Source organism: Spea bombifrons, chromosome 1, assembly GCF_027358695.1.
Source record: "Spea bombifrons isolate aSpeBom1 chromosome 1, aSpeBom1.2.pri, whole genome shotgun sequence".
Classification (NCBI taxonomy): Eukaryota; Metazoa; Chordata; class Amphibia; order Anura; family Pelobatidae; genus Spea; species Spea bombifrons.
In genome coordinates this window covers 5,007,965-5,027,662 of record NC_071087.1, presented here as the reverse complement: position 1 = coordinate 5,027,662, position 19,698 = coordinate 5,007,965, and the positions used below count along the sequence as shown (strand labels likewise).

The 19,698-nt window shown below is 44.1% G+C and overlaps 1 protein-coding gene across 2 annotated transcripts in view; it reads left to right on the top strand.

The window, feature by feature from the left end:
- DYSF (dysferlin) overlaps window positions 1-18,002 on the top strand; it is a 103,390-nt gene extending 85,388 nt beyond the window's left edge. For both annotated transcript variants that reach the window (XM_053458096.1, XM_053458095.1), the window contains 14 exons: window positions 2,556-2,684; window positions 3,980-4,135; window positions 4,567-4,658; window positions 4,785-4,955; window positions 5,338-5,480; window positions 5,958-6,097; window positions 6,613-6,701; window positions 6,949-7,044; window positions 7,806-7,947; window positions 9,380-9,479; window positions 12,168-12,346; window positions 15,957-16,066; window positions 16,888-17,035; window positions 17,541-18,002. In XM_053458096.1, coding sequence (XP_053314071.1) covers window positions 2,556-2,684; window positions 3,980-4,135; window positions 4,567-4,658; window positions 4,785-4,955; window positions 5,338-5,480; window positions 5,958-6,097; window positions 6,613-6,701; window positions 6,949-7,044; window positions 7,806-7,947; window positions 9,380-9,479; window positions 12,168-12,346; window positions 15,957-16,066; window positions 16,888-17,035; window positions 17,541-17,576 — 1,731 coding nt within the window. In that variant the 3' untranslated portion in view covers window positions 17,577-18,002. The remainder of the gene's footprint in view (window positions 1-2,555; window positions 2,685-3,979; window positions 4,136-4,566; window positions 4,659-4,784; window positions 4,956-5,337; window positions 5,481-5,957; window positions 6,098-6,612; window positions 6,702-6,948; window positions 7,045-7,805; window positions 7,948-9,379; window positions 9,480-12,167; window positions 12,347-15,956; window positions 16,067-16,887; window positions 17,036-17,540) is intronic.
- The last annotated feature ends 1,696 nt before the right edge of the window (window positions 18,003-19,698 follow it).

The following is a 19,698-nucleotide window of genomic DNA, read 5'->3' as shown; positions in this document are numbered from 1 at the left end:
AGAAGTAATATTGCGCCATGATTTATTTTGGCGTCCGGATAGCTCTGTTGGAATCCTCCACTTGATAATTGCATTATGGCTACTGCAGGGGAGCTGTCACTGGTGTAGTTCATCCCTTTCTTTGGAAACGCAGCTACGCTTGGCTTCTTCCAACCAGAGTAGGAAAAATAACATTCATGTCTTCTTCATGCAAAAACAAAGTGAAGCGGAGAGCAAGTCGGACGAGCATCGGAGCCAAAGCAGCTCTGTGCAGCCATTATTGAGCTGAAGGCATGTTGGATGTCCGTAGGTCTTCCCATCTAGATTAGAATGTTGTTTTTGGTACTATGGAGTTTACATGCAGTTAATATGTCCCGACAAGTATTTAGTTATTTTACCCCCCTGTACAATTTTTCGAGACGACCACAGCAGTCAGAACGTTTTGGGGAGAAGAGGTCTAGGCTTGAGCTTCACATGGTCAGTTCTATTATGAAGGTTTAAAGGTCCCATTCTACTTGGGTCTTTTCAAAGTTTTATGTCGGAACCAAGAGAATAAGTCCTGATGGCTGGATGTTGTGATTTAACCTGTAATGGAACCTGTTGAAAGGTTGACCAGGTTCCTAGAACTCAAACGGACCATTCAAGTTACAATAAAAAGGTAAAGCTTCTCGAGTAACCACAGCGTTCCTAAATCTTAGGTCCAGCTGCGGGATTAATTAATAAAACCACAAGGAACCCAGTTGGCCGCTGGTCAGTAATGTTACTGATGAACCACAACAGAACTTGGAAGGAGATCCATCAGACCTGAAGCCAAGCTATATGACTAGTGGGTCACCTCGTTGGACGCCCAAGGCTGGGGCATAAAAACAATGTCATCAGGGGATCAACGCCAACAAAATGATGGGGGTACGTTCCAGTTCCGTGGGTCTTCTCGTAGCCAATAGCTAAATTCATTGGCTTCGTTTTATTTATTTAGTCTTGGAGATTTATTTGGAATCTCACACCTTTTTCAGACGGAATGTTTTTAATAAAATGTCCTCTACAGGCCTTCAAACTCCAGATCGCGTTCAAAAGACACTCCGTGCGGTTTGTCTGATCCTTTCTATGCCATGAAGCAACGAGAGCTCCGAAATATCTTTCGCTTCAGCCTAAACCATCGTGTAACGGCGATCAGCTTTATGGAGCTAGAAATGTCAGTTAAGCAGCAAATATGCCAATATTAGTGTGGGAAACTCTTTTTTTTTTGTAGTGTGGGGGGGTATTGCTAACTTATGGTTTTTGACCACACAAAGACAGAATACATCTTAATAGACGACTTGGAAAATACGCAAAAACTTCACTTGAGTTGGCACCCGACGCGCTCTTGGCCTTCAGCACCGCAAATTAACTATTACAAAATAATAATTATTTGGCGGCGTTTCAGCTCTCTCTCTCTCTATAGGAAACGCATGGAAAGGGAATCACAGAAATAAGTCACAATTATTACCATGTTAGACCCTCATAATTCATGGAAGTATATCTGTTTTTCAATAACTTTGATAACCAGGAAAAACCGCCAAGGTCAACTTTATCTTCCGGGTCTTCCAAATGACCTTATGATTAAAAAATAAATAAAACCCCCCAAACATAAGGGGTTTACATTTTTATATTGGATTGAGCCATGTAGAAAGAATAGATTATAGATTATATAGGCTTGGGATCCTATATCAGAGAATTGCGCGGAGTAAGGAGGATATCGCTAGTTTAACAATGTTAATGTAGACCTTGTCCGCCATATTGGAATGTCCAACATTATCAGCGACCAGGGGCCATTCCTTCCCTTTAACCTAAATATAGATGTTCTGTCTTGCTTTATTATCTCTATGTTCCAACTGAATAGACGCCATACTAGCTCCTAGCTCTCAGAGGTGATTAACCCCTTAATGACAAAGCCCGTACAAGTACGGGCTCAAAATGCATTGTTTTCAATGGGTTTTGGGACCGCCCATTGTCCTTAAGGAGTTAAAAGCCCTAAGCAAGATGCGGTGATAGCCAAACGCCCTAACATTGACTGATTCTATTGAGACTCGCCGTTGCTTGTGAAGGAGCCGTGTGGGCCTCAGCTTCACTTTTATATAATTTTTCTTTTTTTGGATATTTATTATGGTTCTTTGAGGTTTTCCGTTGTCATCGCCCTCGGGTAATGGAGCTTACAATGGCATAAGGAACTCATATAGAAGTAAACAGGAATATGGTGCTATATTAATTATTTTTTATATTATATCATAGTTCTGACACCCTGCTCCTTATAGTAACACAATTACAATAATAAAGGATTAAGTAGTGGAACTGATACATTTAGGTTACTAAATGTAGGAAAACTTTGGAAAAATGAAATATTTTCTTTCACTTAAAACAACATAACATGTATTAGAAACATTGTCTTTTATTCATACATCCCTTCCAGTATTCCCGCAGACCGTAGTAGCCGAAGTAGCGTAACAGCATCATCGCGCTCATAACACGCTGCGTAATACTGTAATACGGCTGATGGAAATTAGTATTATTAGAAGAACGCACTCTTTTTTTTTGTGCAGGTATTTGACACAGAGCTGGAGAACATAGATGACTACGACGGGCTGACGGACTTTTGCAGAACATTCAAGCTCTACCGAGGGAAGACTCAAGACGAAGCCGAAGACCCTTCTTCAGTCGGGGAGTTCAAGGTGCGTTGGAATAGTTGGGGGGTTCTACTGAGTTTCTTTTGGTGGGATTCCAATCTTCATTGTCCTCCAGACCTGCTACAAGCGGAGGAGACGCACTAGATAATAATGGATCCGTGTCCTTCTTTGTGGATTCTAGAAGGTCTCGTAGTTTTGGCCTCTGCTACCATGATCCAGAATGAACCGAGTCGCTAACCTGCTGTGATGTCAATAATAATCATATCATTAGATAATAATGGTCTCAATAGCAGTTTTGTTAAACCATCTCTTTGCAGATCTATGAGAAGCCGTTTTATTGTCACTAACGATGCATTTTGGCGTCCGCCCCGATCCCTGTAGCGTGCAGCGTGTTGTTGAAGGTTACGCGGGGTATCAAGAGACTTCCTCTTCTAAACGCCTGTTGTTAGTCTCTTGGATCAGTGAGCTATTTATTTTTAATTAATTCTACATCATTGTCCCCAAAGCCCGGGCTGATCCGGCCTCAGAAGATCACTCGGTACACAGAGGACGGTTCTGTAAAGCTCCCCGGGGAGCGGGGAAATTAAAAAGAGACTCTCGTTATAGTCCAGATGGAATAAACGTATAATCATTATAATCACAGGGTGTTTCGGGAGCGTCAGTGTCTCATATCACATAAAAAAAAGAACGTTTTGTGAGCGCTAGAAACTTTCTGTATGATGACTCCGTTTATTGGCCCCGAAGGGGTATAAGCATTGAGGTCTCGGGATACGACATCAAAGTGTTTTTATCTTACCTTGAAAGAGTAAATTACACTTCTGTTTACGTTCTTATGTGGATGAGGGCGATATGTAAGAGGGGACAAGATGTAGGGGGGATGTTTCCGCAAAAACGTACGTGGACAAACTATGATAGCATTGTACCCTTTACACAAGGCTTGGCAAAAAGTAGACCAATGTAGAAATACATTGAATTTATCCCGAAAGGGGTTTAAACCAACATTCTCTTAGTCTGGCGGAACTTTCTGGTGGAACTTTTTGGACTAGTATTGGCAGCAAAACTCGGCCGGGCGAGGCGGGGGTGCTGAAAACCTCACCACGGGTAGACTGCAGACGAGTTCACCCAATATCTGTGAGGATAGTTTTTGAGTTTTTCCCCCAAACAATTTCACCATTGCAGCCAAAATGTAATTTTTTTTGCTTTTTGACCATTTGTGAAACAGGAATGCCCTCAGTTTATAAAGCAATGCGTGACATTTTGTGATGTATAGCAATGCTTTTTCTCCGGGTTTTCTTGGAAAAACAAGTATAATTTTCCATAACTCTATGTTTCTTTTTTAGGGATCTTTTAAAATCTATCCACTGCCTGATGATCCATCAGAGCCAATGCCCCCTCGCCAGTTCCAGCATCTGCCAGCCAAGGGTCTTCAGGAGTGCCTGGTCCGTGTTTATATCGTACGTGCCTTCGGACTGCAACCGAAAGACGCCAACGGCAAGGTAATCAATGGGGTTTTGATCCATATTGATCCAGGAGAAGATGGCGTCCTTAGACCCAGGTGACGCTTTTCATTGGCCAGCGTAGAGAAAAAAATGTTGGTCCCCATAACCTTTTAGGATCTCAGAGGTCTCTTTGTTAAATAAACCGGTAGTGTGTGAGCTTAGGCGCTGAGTGCGGTAACACGTAGTATACTTATGTTCATTAAAATAGTATATGTTTAAATATTATAATATAGTGGTTGAGAAATAAACTCCTTTGTACCTGGAGATGATCTTAAGTTCTATAGATTGGCTATAAGTCGGGCTGGCGCCATTCTGGGGACCTCCGATTGCATCCCAGTATATTTAGAAATATTCCAAAACTGATCGAAGCACAAATAATGTCTGAAAGAAGTTCAGTAACTACATCTTCATCTCCTAACACCTTCCAGTGTGACCCCTATGTCAAAATATCCATAGGAAGAAAGTCAGTTAATGACCAAGAGAACTACATCCCGTGTACCCTGGAACCTGTGTTTGGAAAGTAAGTGCCCATGAGATGTATGTAACAGAACGTATCGGTCACCTTTTGTGTCTTCTCCACGTGATTGTTTTGAGAAAACCCGTTGCCGTTCTATAGAGAATCCGTTGTCTTCTTGCGTTCCGTTAGAATGTTCGAGTTGACTTGTACCCTGCCTTTGGAGAAGGACCTGAAGATCACTCTCTATGACTACGACGTGATGTCGAAAGATGAAAAGATCGGGCAGACCGTCATAGACCTGGAGAACCGTTTGGTTTCCAAGTACGGCGCGAGATGCGGCCTACCTCAGACGTACTGCACGTAAGTAACGCTCACGCTTAACAGGGGGCGAGGCCTTTTCTAACCGCGAGAAAGAAACCAAATTGTGAAATTTCCTCTACCACATGAGCGTTTTCCCACCCAAATCAAAAAATCAGGTCTTCCAAAAAGTTATTTTTACAATAAGTCTGGCCTTAAACCAATATTATTAAAATATATACTGTAGGTATGTTAATGCTTAGAGGCTTGACCTTGAAGCCATCACTTATCTGCAATACGATGGATACCCCGGTATGAATCGCGTCTTGCTGTTCGTTAAGTGATTTCTTGTTGTTTGTTTGTTTTTTATTTGTTTTATCAACACCCTCCTTTTATTACAAAGGAAATAAAGTGGAACCTTTTTTATTTTTTTTTATTTTTTTAGATCCGGACCCAACCAATGGAGAGACCAACTACGACCTTCTCAACTTCTACAGATCTTCGCCCAACAACGCAACTGTAAGCCTCCGGTCTACCGAGACAACAGCATAATATTCCGGAATGAAGAGTATTACCTCGCTGACTTTGGTGAGTGATTACCTCCCTCCTTATTGTTATTATTATTATCATTTATTTATATAGCGCCAACAGTTCCCGCGGCGCTTCTTACAGTCTCTACATTCAAATGGTTTGACAAAACCAGAACTGGCAGACTAAGACGAGCCGATACATTAAGGGAAAGGGGACCCGGCTCACAAGAGCTTACAGTCTGATTCAGTGCGAAATGCCGCGCAGCTACTTATTAGTAACTGCCTTCTCGCCCTCATGCCCTGAGCGTGTGTAATCATGCTGTCTGCGCACATCCCTCCAGTTTAGTCACTAGCCTAAAATGAATTCGAGGCAAACCCTATTTTAGGCGCCACCTACAGAAATAACGCTCCGGAACCGACTTCCGAGTCTTGATTTGTTCCGTTACAGCGATGCTGAATTTTGGGGTTTTATCTATGCACCTGTGTAGGTTATATTATATCGTTATTGATGAATTAATTTTTTTTTTGGTTTCAGAGGACGGCAAATTCCCGAATCCCCACCTGGGACCCCCAGAAGAACGCTTGGCTCTACACGTTCTGCGAATACAAGGCCTGGTGCATGAACACGTGGAGACCAGGTCCCTGTACAGCCCTCTGCAGCCCGACATAGAACAGGTATCAGTACTTTAGACATTCAGAGGAGGGCGACTAAAAGTCTAACATCCGTGCTCCAGTGCATTAGGCTCCATTTACGCAATCTGGGTATTAAATTTGTATATTTGACTTCTACTTGTATGTCGCCCTTTGCCCATTCAGCCCCCGTCTCGTCGCCCATTTATCTGCTGTAGACGCTCAAACCTTAATCAGTCGTTGGTCTTGGTTTGACTTTTTGATCTTTTGGTTGGATAAGTAGGATGTTTTTTCAGCTCTTACCCATGTAGAGTCCTTCTGGTAACGCAGATATTCTGTTGGAATTTGGTTGAAATCTATTGGTATTTTTTTGCATCAAATTAAATGTAATTAAAAGAGAAAAACATCAGCTCTAAACGCTGCCTCCTTGTTGTTGTACAACCCCAGTTGACAGGTTGGCAGTCGACACTTATGGTCTACACGCCGGTCCATAGTAAATGCTTTGATTGACCAATTGGATCACACGGCAGGAGGTTAACCAACCACCTTTCTTCTTGCAGGGAAAATTGCAAATGTGGGTTGACCTATTCCCCAAGGCTTTAGGTCCCCCTGGCCCACCGTTCAATATCACTCCGCGGAAACCAAAAAGGTAAGGTTTTCCCCCATTCTGCGTCCTGATATCTAATGGTGTTGTGACCGGATACATCTTCATACACGATATGATGCAAATTTATATAAATATTTATTTTGTATATATTAATATATATTTTATTGTGTTCTATCTGTGTTTATAGTCGCTATATCTTTTATAAGGTTATAATTGGTAATTGTAACATACACATGATCATTTACTTTTCTTACAGATAAGATTTATTCTTCTTTCTGTCCCCGCGCAGGTTTTATTTGCGCTGCATTGTCTGGAATGCTAAAGATGTGATCTTGGACGACGTCAGCATCACGGGAGGGAAGATGAGCGATATCTACGTCAAGGGGTACGATGGGCTGAACGATAGCCCGGTGCATCACCAGCACAAATCAGCACAAAACTCCCCTTTAAATAAAAAATAAACGTAAAAAAAAAGATTAAAAGTAAAAGAGGTGGCAAATGGGGGTCTTACCGACCCTGGAGGCATGGAGGATACCGATTCTTCCTTCTCAACCCTATATCCTATAGAGTGGGGTGGTGGCGGTTTTCCATTTGATCCGGATATTATTATTTCATGCATTTTTTTTACAAAAAAAAAATGGATAGCTGATGATGAAGATTAAGGTATGAGATGCTGGGGTGAGGGGACGTTTCGTTAAGTGTATTTAACCTCCCCATCCCACATCTGCTTTAAAGAGGATGGAATAGGTGCATAGGTGGGCTCCATACCTCCTTCAGGGCAAATTATGAGCTCCACACCCCTTGCCTGCTGAATCGCTGGGCCTTTGGCTGCTGAATGGCTGGGCCTTTGGCTGCTGAATGGCTGGGCCTTTGGCTGCTGAATGGCTGGGCCTTTGGCTGCTGAATCGCTGGGCCTTTGCCTGCTGAATGGCTGGGCCTTTGGCTGCTGAATGGCTGGGCCTCTGAAACGCTCCCCGATGCCGTGAATCGGTTTACATAACGTCATAAAGCGCACACGCTTTCTTCCAAAACGCAGGGAGCGAGATGAAAGTGATGCCTTTGTAGCGTCGACATGTTGCGCATGCTGTATAAATATACTTCCCCTGCCATTAAACATCACCGATCGCTTTCTCCCCCCCTCCGTAGCTGGCTGATAGGCTGCGAAGAAAATAAACAGAAGACAGATGTGCACTACAGGTCCATGGGAGGCGAAGGCAACTTTAACTGGCGGTTTGTGTTCCCCTTTGATTACCTCCCAGCCGAGCGGCTCTGCTCTGTGTCTAAGAAGGTGAGTACGACCCCCGCGCGTGCGCAACACAAAGCTGAGATCTCCAACGCAAACATCTACCTTGTCTCAGCCCTTCTGTGCGTGATCGCAGCTTCTCGGGCCTGGGAAATGTTCCGAAGTCATTAAGTCAATTATCCGGACTCCTCACCCCCCTTACACGTAATTCGTCGCTTATTGGATTTTTACCTAATTCTCAGCCCGCGTGCCGTAAACTCTAGTTACCTTCATAAAAAAAAAACCTCCGTTGGAGCAATGAAAAGGGGCTCAAGAGATTTGCCAAGAGCCGAAGAATAGTTATTCATCTTAACAAGGCCCGTGACAGACCGCAGGGTCGTGAACTGCGGTGGAAATTTTGCTAAAACGCAAAAGAAAATACCAAAAAAAAAAAAATCTAATTTTATAAATGGATTCCACAATTTCTGCTTGCAATTTTCCATTTGTGTTTATAAAGAAAATATATATATTCAGGTGCAAAGTTTGAAAAGTGGTCTTAATGCAGTAGAACCCAATGGAATGGTCCAAACTGGAGACGCATTCCGCACAATGAGGATAAATACAAGATTACTCTTCAAATGTGGCATCAGAATTAGATTCTATACATGTGAAAAATATTATTCTGGAGTCTTTTCAGAATTGAAACCATCGCGTTGTGCCAGTTGGAGTTACTCAAGCCTAGGCCTGTTCCTCAACTATACTTGAGGTTATTCAAGTAAAGTCAGGTTGACTTGACCGCCAGTTGGTAGCAATTTGCCCATTAAATTAATAGGGCTACCCAACTTGATGACGAACCCAACTAATCTGCCGACTCCACCGGCAGACAGACACGAGCGCAGACTCGCTCAATCAACTTGACCGTCAGACTCGCAGTAGATCCGACCCAGCTGAAGCTCAACGGCAGGTCGGACCCGACAAAACCTGAACTGACAAACCTGACAAACTCGCATTACCCAACTCAGGGGCATGTGACTCAACTCGACAGCGGCTTGGGTTTTTGTAAATAGAGAGGTTCCTGTCCATGTTTTGACGCCAAGCGTTGCCTCTGTCACTCAATGAGCATCTAAGAGTTGAGTGAATCGATCTGCCCGCGCGTTAACATTATGATATGAAAAGGAGCAGAGGAAATATTCACAAAAATGTCCATATTTATATGAAAGCTTGTTCAACTCCACATCTTTTTGCGTTTTGGCCCAATAGAAGACTACGTATTTATTTTACCCACCGTAGAGTTGTGCTAATTCCATACATTAATATTCTGCGAAGGTAGTTAAAAGATTCTTATGTCACAAGCAAGTTAAATGACGTCATAGGACGGGGGTTCATAAAGAGACAGTTGGGGGGCCATTAAAATGACAAACTCCGGAGACGCGCAGCGTTACCAGCGGCTAGAATCTTCCGTGTACAATTAATACGCTTTTTGTTTCTCTTTTTAAAGGATCATTTCTGGAGCATGGACAAGACAGAAAGTAAAGTCCCCCCGAACTTAATGTTCCAGATTTGGGACAATGATAAGTTCTCATTTGATGACTATTTAGGTAAGGACAGCACTATATATATATATACAGTATAGTAAATAGTGAAATCACTGGGTATAGAATGTTAAAGTAATTATAAATGTCGTATTTAAAAAGTGGAAATCCATACATGGTGGCAGCCATTTTGTTCCTGTTGGAGGCAGCCCACTCAGCCCGCTCTGGGTCGTTGTATCCACACCTGGATTTCAGACTCTGAATAATCAATTCTCGAATGACATCGATCGCGTCCTCCTATTGGCCATCCGGTCATATGGCTCGTGGTGGCCATTGGTATAAGAATCACGGAATTGGGTAGATCTTCCGCGGCTCCGTTCAAAGCGGCACTGACGTGAACCGGAATGTATCGCTGCATTATTTAAGAGTCCTTGTGTTTGACGAGACGTTCCTTTCAAGCGGATTCGCCGTTTAAAGTATGATGAAAGCGTTTAGAAACGGCCGGAGGCTGCGTTCGCTTAACACTGGCCAGAGGAGAGCCCTGCTTTATTGAATGGCCTCCAACGCGTGGCTTTGCTGACAGGAGCCGCTTTAATGCCTCGGCCAGCTTTTCATACGGCGCACGGTCGTACCCTTCCACGAGCACGCTGGTATTTTCATGGAAATCCATCCAACATCTGGTTTATGTATAGGAGCTTATGGAAAGTTGCTTTGAGTTCGTACCAAGCAATCAGCGCAGGAACAATATCAAATGTTCACTCCAAGCGAAAATTATTGTAATTGAGGTTTCTCTAAACAATGGCATCATTGCCCCCCCCCCCGTGTCTGCTCACCCGGCTTCCTTTATCGTTTCAATATTTCTAAGCCAGTTTGGGGAGAAAACGCGGAATAACGGTGCGGCTGCCTCATCCCCCGTGGAACGCCGCAAAGGACCTACCCAGATGCACCTTTGTCCCGCTTCCAGGGCTAATCAGGGATAATCTGCTTATAAAGTCTGGTTTATTGTCGACCGTATAATTCTGCAGGCCAGTAAAACGAGGCTTCTCTTTAAATCGGATTTAAAATTTCCAAGAAATCAGGAGATTAATATTTAATTTGGGAATGCAGCGAAACCACACGCTGCTCGCCTTGTGCGATGAGGTTTGCAGTAATGAGCGAATATACATATGTTGTCTAAACGTTTCACTTTTTATGTTCGCTTGTGGGGTAAAGGGAACTACTTTTCCGATTAGCAAAATGGTGGATGAACTTGGCTGGGCATTACGGTGCGTCATGGGTGAGGACACCCAAGTTCATAATGATCTGCTGACCTTCTACTGTGGCGGCCTGAAAAGTCGGCCGGTGTAGGTTAGCCGAGCGGTCACCGTGCAGAGAGTACTCCGGGCACAAGCTTTGGTCTACGAGACGCTCGTGTCTCCGACTTCGGGATGCTCCACCATGTTCGTGTTCTAAGAACATCTCTGAGAACGTTTCTCCATGTGGTCTATTGGTGACAGGGGAGGGCTGGCAGCCTAAGGCCTGGGGGGCAAGTCAAGTGATGTGGCTCCGCCCCCTCGCACTCACCTTTCACCCCTCACGCTGCTCCCATCACTACGCGGCCATCAGACTGCTGGAAAACTGATCTAAACGGCCGCTGGGTGCTGATGCCACCGGCCGGAGCTACTTTAATCCTTTTTTTTATTTATTTAATATGCCGGATCGGCTTGCCATATTAAAAATAAATAAATAAAGTATTAAAGTAGCGCCGGCCGGCAGCATCAGCACCCAGCGGCCGTTTAGATTCGATTTCCAACAATCTGATGGCCGCATAGTGATGGGAGCAGCGTGAGGGGTGAAAGGTGAGTGCGAGGGGGCGGAGCTTTCACCCCTCACGCTGCTCCCATCACTTGGCGGCCATCGCATACGGCCACTGGGTGCTGATGCCGCCGGCCGGCGCTGCCCAGCCCGCCCCTGATTGGTGAATTCAACCAAAAATAAGCAGGAATGAAGTCTCTTTGCTGAAGACACTGAGGTCTCTGACACTGAGGTCTCTGACACTTTGGATGTGTATTTATAGTGGGAGAGGTATGAGGTCATTGGGCCCTATCTTACATTTTTTTAACCTTTTTTTCATTTTATAATTATTACAGTTTACTTTGTACCCTTGTTTTCACTGGAGATCCCTATGAGGTCAGGGATCCATCTGGGCAATCAAATGCTACATCACTGGGCTCCATTTACTTATTTGTCAATTAAACAAAAATGCATAAACATAAACACCGGGGGGGAGAAAGTGTTCTTTTTACTTGTATCTCCGCTGCAGCTGATCACAGAGATCACAGAGCGTAGGTTGCTACAGCTGCATTGCTGATTGCAGTACTGGTGATCAGCCTGCGGGGGTCATCAGAGATCCTAGGAGAGTCTGGATTTCATAGTAGGTATGACAGTACCAATGGAGAATACGTGAACCTCTCTTCAGCCATTCTCTGTTATTAGTGTAACCGGCGCTCGCACCAAACACCGCTACACTTAAACAATTCCAAAGGTTCTGGTGGGATGTCGTAATAAACCGAGTTCCGAAGCGGAATGAGGAATAGGAAAGTTTGCTAGAAGAAGGCAACAAAACATCACAAAGCAAACAATTGTCTGGTTATGAACGGCGTTGCTATGGTTTAAATCAAAGAGCGTAAACATGTTTTATTTTGTTCCTTGAAATCGAGTTCCCGTCCCTGATTGCGATTAAATAAACCTTTTTTTTTTTTTTGGAACTCACAGGTTCCGTGCAGCTCGACCTCAACCAAATGCCTCGGCCGGCAAAAACAGCCGAAAAGTGCACGCTGGACCTGCTGGACGAGTCTCACAAAGACGACGGCTGGGTGTCCTTGTTTGAGCAGAAGACGGTGAAAGGCTGGTGGCCCTGCGTCGGGATGGACGGAGACAAGACCATCCTCGCTGTAAGGAATTTGTTTCCGTCTGCATGCGCCAAACCGCCCCGCGGCTTTAATGTTTACGGCCGCCATTTTCTCATGTGGAAAGAACCTTGGCCAGTTATCTAGCACCCCATGAAGCTACGGGGGGCTTGTAACTTTTTTGAGCTGTTTCATGTTAATGGCGGGCTTCTCAAAGATGGTTCTAAAAACAGAAGCTTAATTCTGACCCTCACAGGGCTCTGTGCACGCGGTTAGGCTAGCAAACGGCTCGCAGGGTAACCGTTATCAGGGAGGCTCTGGATATGTATGGATTAAAGGGAAGAAGATAGAGAGGGGGATGGGCGAGAGACAATAAAATACATAAAGGGGTTTAACAGTACAGAGAACAATACAGACTCTGAGCCGTGGGTCCGAGCCGTGACTCCGAGCCGTGGGTCAGAGCCGTGACTCCGAGCCGTGGGTCAGAGCCGTGACTCCGAGCCGTGGGTCCGAGCCGTGACTCCGAGCTGTGGGTCCGAGCCGTGGGTCCGAGCTGTGGGTCCGAGCCGTGGGTCCGAGCCGTGGGTCCGAGCCGTGACTCTGAGCCGTGGGTCCGAGCTGTGGGTCCGAGCCGTGACTCCGAGCCGTGGGTCCGAGCCGTGACCTTGAGCTGTGAATCAAACGCTAAACTAAATATGAGTAGAGCTTCCCAAATGGCCCAAGTAGGCCACTGTAGTTTGTGTATCTTTTTATCACAGAACATGCAGCGGCTGCTGTGACTCCGAGCCGTGACTCTGAGCTGTGACTCCGAGCCACTCTTTAATCTGGCCGATTGAATGAATAACACGGATCGATGTTTTCCTTCTGTCTGCTTCTCATTCCCGCCTCGCGTCTGCTTCCTCTCACTGTCATTCTCTCTACATCTGGCAGAGCAAGCGCCCCGATCCTCCCCGTCCACCCCAACACAGTCACGACACTTTTGGTCTGGTTCCTCTTCCCCTCCTCATTTAGTAACCCCCGCTGTAGTGTCTTTTATGCCTTTTATCGTTCTCTTTGTATTTTTATGTTTTTTCTTTCTCAACCTACATTGAAAAGTGATTTATATATATCGCTTTGTGTCCTATATACCTATTCACTATCATAGTTCATTTGATAATGGATTTTACTTTACAGAGAGGCTGGAACAGCCTACCAGCAGAGGTGGTAGAGGGTAATACAGTGAGGGTATTAAACATGCGCGGGATAGACATACGGCTCCTGAATCTAAGACGAGACCAACGACTGATTAAGGTTTGACTCTTTACAGCAGAAAAAATGGACAGACTAGACGGGGGCCGAATGGGGCCGCTCAGTTTTCATGTGAGCGAAGACAAATTAACTCATCAGCAGCCTTCGGACCTTGGAGTCATAATCACTGCGTCGGAGGGTTAGTGAATTTAGTGGAACTTGGGTCAAAAACCTACAAAAATGATACCAACAATTCAACGAGGACCCGGAATTTCTTCACCAAAGCAGGCGGCCCAACAGCAGTTCCTTCTTCACGCCGGAGGCTGACCCGAGCTTCAAATCCTCCTAAAATGTAACGAACCACAGGAGTCCGGCGGCAACGGCAACGATATTATTACATCGACAAGGCGACCCAGCATTCCACGTGAAAACAGGAAGAACGTTCTCTCCGTCCACAAACATGGAGAATTCCTTTAAGATTTTAGCACAAAAGTGTAAACAATGTTCAAAAATGAAAGAAAGAAAAAAAGAAAGTGCTGCTTTTCTTTTCTTTTTACAAAGAGGGTCGCGTCGTGCCAAAAAAAAAACCCAATGTGTGAGGCGGGAGGGTTAAAAAATATCTTTTTTTTAAGTCTTTTTTTATGATGGTTCCATGAAATTTATTTTCAGAAATGAAGAAATTTCTGGCCTTTATTTTTTTTCTTTTCTTTTTTTAAATTTTTTTCACATTTGATGCTCCCAGTAATCAAAAATCCAAATGAAAAAACTACGATTGGAATAATTCACAGAGTCCCGGCCAATATCTCTCGCCTTATCGGTGTCTGTTTGTGATGTAAGAACGGCCCCCGGGACGGAGCGCCGTTGGCCAATGCAGCGCTCTCAATTTTCGCTAAATCAGCTGAGAGAAAAAAATAATAATAAAAATAATAAATTCCATGCCAATATTCAAAAACAACATTGTAACGGAAGATAGAAACGCGCCACAAAAAATGCAGCAAATGAAGTATTTGGTGATGGCAATCAGTAAAGCGAGTCACGGAACGCTCTGGAACCGACGCTTTCCTACTTCTGGGCTGCCTGTTCTCGGAGCGTCGGCCATGAAGGAGGACTTTCTTGGACCGTAAGCTGACCGAGGGCTTTTCCCGGCCAAATTTACTGATGGCTTCTTGGACGGATTCCTGACAATTTCTTTCAATCAACATTTCAAACTTTCAGAAATCTAGAATCTCCCACACCCCCCCTCTCTGTTATCACACCCCCTCCTCTACATTGCTGCAATTTCTTCAAGTTTTTTTTATATATATATATTATTATTATTACGTCTATTTTATAAACTGCCTGTAACAGCGGTGCATGTAGACGGTCGTTTAAAAGTTTGGGGTCACTTAGAAATGTTCTTGTTTTTGAAAGAAAAGCAGATTTTGTCCATGAAAATAACATGAAACGGATCAGAAATCCAGCGCAGATGGGGTTAATGCAGTAAATGACTATTGTAGCTGGAAACGGCTGATTTTTAATGGAATCTCTTCATAGGCGTACAGAGGCCCTTTATCACTCCCATCACTCCTGGGTTCCAATGGCCCTTTATCACTCCCATCACTCCTGTGTCCCAATGGCCCTTTATCACTCCCATCACTCCTGTGTTCCAATGGCCCTTTATCACTCCCATCACTCCTGTGTTCCAATGGCCCTTTATCACTCCCATCACTCCTGTGTCCCAATGGCCCTTTATCACTCCCATCACTCCTGTGTTCCAAAGGCCCTTTATCACTCCCATCACTCCTGTGTTCCAAAGGCCCTTTATCACTCCCATCACTCCCGTGTCCCAATGGCCCTTTATCACTCCCATCACTCCTGTGTTCCAAAGGCCCTTTATCACTCCCATCACTCCCGTGTCCCAATGGCCCTTTATCACTCCCATCACTCCTGTGTTCCAAAGGCCCTTTATCACTCCCATCACTCCTGTGTTCCAATGGCCCTTTATCACTCCCATCACTCCTGTGTTCCAATGGCCCTTTATCACTCCCATCACTCCTGTGTTCCAACGGCCCTTTATCACTCCCATCACTCCTGTGTTCCAATGGCCCTTTATCACTCCCATCACTCCTGGGTTCCAATGGCACGTTGTGTTCCAAGTTTAAATGTTTAAAAGGCTAAATAATGGTTAAAGAAACCCTTTTGCGATTATGTTACAGCCAGAAATGTTCTTGTTTTTGTTGAAAACAGCTCAGTGACCCCAATCTATTGCACAGTTACACATAACTTTAATAGCAGTGGACATTTTCATGAAATCCATTGTTTTTGGCTGCTGTAAGCTTGCATTATTAGTGTTTTTTGTAATAATACCGATACTTGTCCTCGTGATACCGGTTACCTTGGAAACGTTGTACTTTTATGTATTCTAACCCCCATACGCTGTACGTTTCAGGGGAAATTAGAGCTGACTCTGGAAATTGTTTCGGATAAAGAATGCGAGGAAAGACCAGCGGGGAACGGCCGAGAGGAGCCGAACATGAACCCCAAACTCGAGGAGCCCAAGTAAGACTTTGTGTTGGGCCATTAATTCCGAAACATTTATTATATAACCCCCCAGCGCTGTATACAGTAATATAACCCCCCAGCACTGTATACAGTAATATAACCCCCCAGCGCTGTATACAGTAATATAACCCCCAGCACTGTATACAGTAATATAACCCCCCAGCGCTGTATACAGTAATATAACCCCCCAGCGCTGTATACAGTAATATAACCTCCAGCGCTGTATACAGTAATATACCCCCCAGAGCTGTATACAGTAATATAACCCCCCAGCGCTGTATACAGTAATATAACCCCCAGCACTGTATACAGTAATATAACCCCCAGCGCTGTATACAGTAATATAACCCCCAGCGCTGTATACAGTAATGTAACCCCCCGGCGCTGTATACAGTAATATAACCCCCCAGCGCTGTATACAGTAATATAACCCCCCCAGCGCTGTATACAGTAATATAACCCCCAGTGCTTAATACAGTAATATAACCACCAGCACTGTATACAGTAATATAACCCCCAGCGCTGTATACAGTAATATAACCCCCAGCGCTGTATACAGTAATATAACCCCCCAGCGCTGTATACAGTAATATAACCCCCCAGCACTGTATATAGTAATATAACCCCCAGCGCTGTATACAGTAATATAACCCCCAGCGCAGTATACAGTAATATACCCCCCAGCGCTGTATACAGTAATAGCCCCCCATATGAACGCCGGTCTCCATCACGAGATGCCGTTGGTCACACAGTAAGTTTATTGCATGACGCTCTCTCTCTCTGTCGGGGTCTCCAGCGTTTCCTCTGTTTGGTTGCAGGCGGCCGGAGACTTCGTTCTTCTGGTTCACCTCCCCGTACAAGACTCTAAAATACATCCTGTGGAGGAGATATAAATGCGTCATCTTCATTGGACTCGTCCTCTTACTTCTAATCCTGTTCCTTGGAATCTTTTTGTACTCGTTCCCGGTAAGGACTACTACTCGGCCGATGCGTACTAACACATTAACAATCATTACTGATTATACGTAGAGATCTTTAAGTCCAAATAAATGAATAATTACTTTTGAGAAAAATAATATTTAATAATAAATACTTATAAAAGTACAGAAAAAAAACTTACACAAACTTTCAAAAAATCTGTCATAAAAAATGACACTTTATAAATTCTTAAATTCTTAATATAAAAATCCCAATAAAAATATAAAAAAATGAATAAATAAAATAACTGCGCAAATGATTGTTATTTTATTATCACACCCATATTATTATCTTATGATGTATAAACGTTTATATCATTTATTTTGTAAATATGTTTATGTGCTACCATTTTGGAATATTTTGGGGCATTAACCGCTTAACCCCATTATAACAGCGTAACGTTCATACCTCGATGCGCTTCTCCAGGACATCAGGGCGCACGTAGCTCACGTTATCATTTTTTTGATCTTTATCGTTATTTCCTTATCCGTAGAATTACGCCGCCATGAAGCTTGTGAAGCCCTTCTGAGACGCGAAGCGCCGCCGAGAGAATATTCACCGCCCGCCAATCAAAGCTTCAGCCGGATAGCCATTGAACAGGCTGGTGTGTGTGTGCGAGCGAGCAGTGAACATGCGCTGCTCACCGCGCCCCCGCTGCTCTTAGAATGGGGGTATCTGGGATGTGCCCGGGAGGTAACTGTCTATAAAACATAATCATTTATTATCGTTATCACACAAGACATTTCATAGCCATCCGCGAAATAACTGGAAACGTGGACTGTGACTCTCACAACGCTCAGCCAGCCTCTCGTCCAGCTGCCTGCTTTCATTACGTTCTATTAACCCCTTAATGACAAAGCCCGTACATGTATGGGCTCACAATGCATTGGTTTTAATGGGTTTAAGGACAACCCATTGTCCTTAAGGGGTTAATCAGCGTCTCAGTTATGCCATTGGTAGCATCGAGCAGATTTATAACGCGCCCTTTAGCGCGTCGCTGCTGGATTAGTCGCCTCAGAGGGAGCACCGGGTGAATTCTCTCTGTCTCAGGAAGCTCTGTTTACATGGTATTTGAGACGCGTTATGCACTAAAGCCCGGAAGCCTTTGACTGCCGTACATTTTTGTAACAAAGTTAGTATAAGAGCCGCTTAGAGGGCAGCTGTCACTGAACGGGTTAATTAGCTACAATTCAATCTATACCGTCCGCTTTAGTCAATCAGAATTGTTTTGGGAATATTTTGTGTGATAGACGTGGCGATAAAAACTGACAGAGGCTGTCTGACCCAATCAACAACAATCAGCGACTTAACAAGGGAGAGGTAACTTAACGGGGAGGAATAATCCTGAGAACAGGGAGTGGAGATGGCTGCTCCCGCAGTATAGGCATAAAGCGGGCCTCTCTCCCGTATATATTGCTTATTTACATTGTTTAGTGAATAAATTGTTGAGTTTGGAAGAAGCACCACATCCACTTTAAGCCAATATTCGCATTCCTGGGAAATGAGCCCCCCCCCCCAGACCCCTTAAAAGAGTAATCCTTTGATAGCCCCTCACAAAGATTCTATGTAGCGACTCTCCAAATGTTTTACCTAATAACGGCCCTCATGGAAACCTTGACTTGTCACTATTTAAAAAGACACTTAATTGAGTCACCTGTATTCAAGCAGGGAGCTCAACCATAACATACTGGAAGCAAAAGCACCAACTGGGAGAACTGGGCTTCTCGCGGGAGGATGTGGGGGGTGGGGCATAATACACAGATTCCTCTCCATTTACATCCCTACAATGGATTTTGTTCATTAGCAAAGGTGTGATCACAATTAGGATTTTTATCATTATATTCAGGATGGGGACCAACTAAAACGTTTCGTTTAGGGCCCTAAAAACCCCAACTGCCCCTGAACACTGTATTTCAGAAGCTGACGGGCTTTAATTCATCGCATACCCCCCCATACATGAAAGCTATACTATCATATATTCTTCCATTCTGTACGTGCCTTCTGACATCACTGCTAAGCCTCTAAGCGGGGGCGGGGCAAGCCATCCCCTGCTTATAATGCCTTAAATCATTTTACTTTATTAATAACACCTCCCGTTATATCTTCATCTTCCATATATATACAGTATAAATATTTCTTTCATCTAGGAGCATTGCTCCTTCTAAGTGTGTACAGGCCAGTTATTAGACACTTAACCCTTTAATGAATGCTTTTAAACCCAGGCCAAGTACAATCTACCAAAGACATCACATAAAACTCCTAAAAAGTCCCTCCCAGGTTATCTTTTCTGTTGTCTGAGTGAATATGAAGTCAGTCGGTTTCATTCGCATCATATAGTATCTGAAGTGTGATGAATACGGTCCGGTTAGTCTGACCTTTTTCTATCTTATAACAGGAATGTATGAATGTTTCTCTTAGTTCCTCGTCATTGGATCGCTGCTGCTTTTATCTACATATTTTAATTGTTCTGTAACTTTTATCGCTTGCACTAACACAACAAGAAACCCGATAAACCTGTAAAGGTTAGCGCGATCTGCTGTATGGATGTGGCGCTGTCACACGCAGGATATCATGGCACCGGTCGCCGAGTCACCGGAGCTGGCGACCGGCAATATTTGTTACAGACATGTTATTAAGATGACGATTGTATT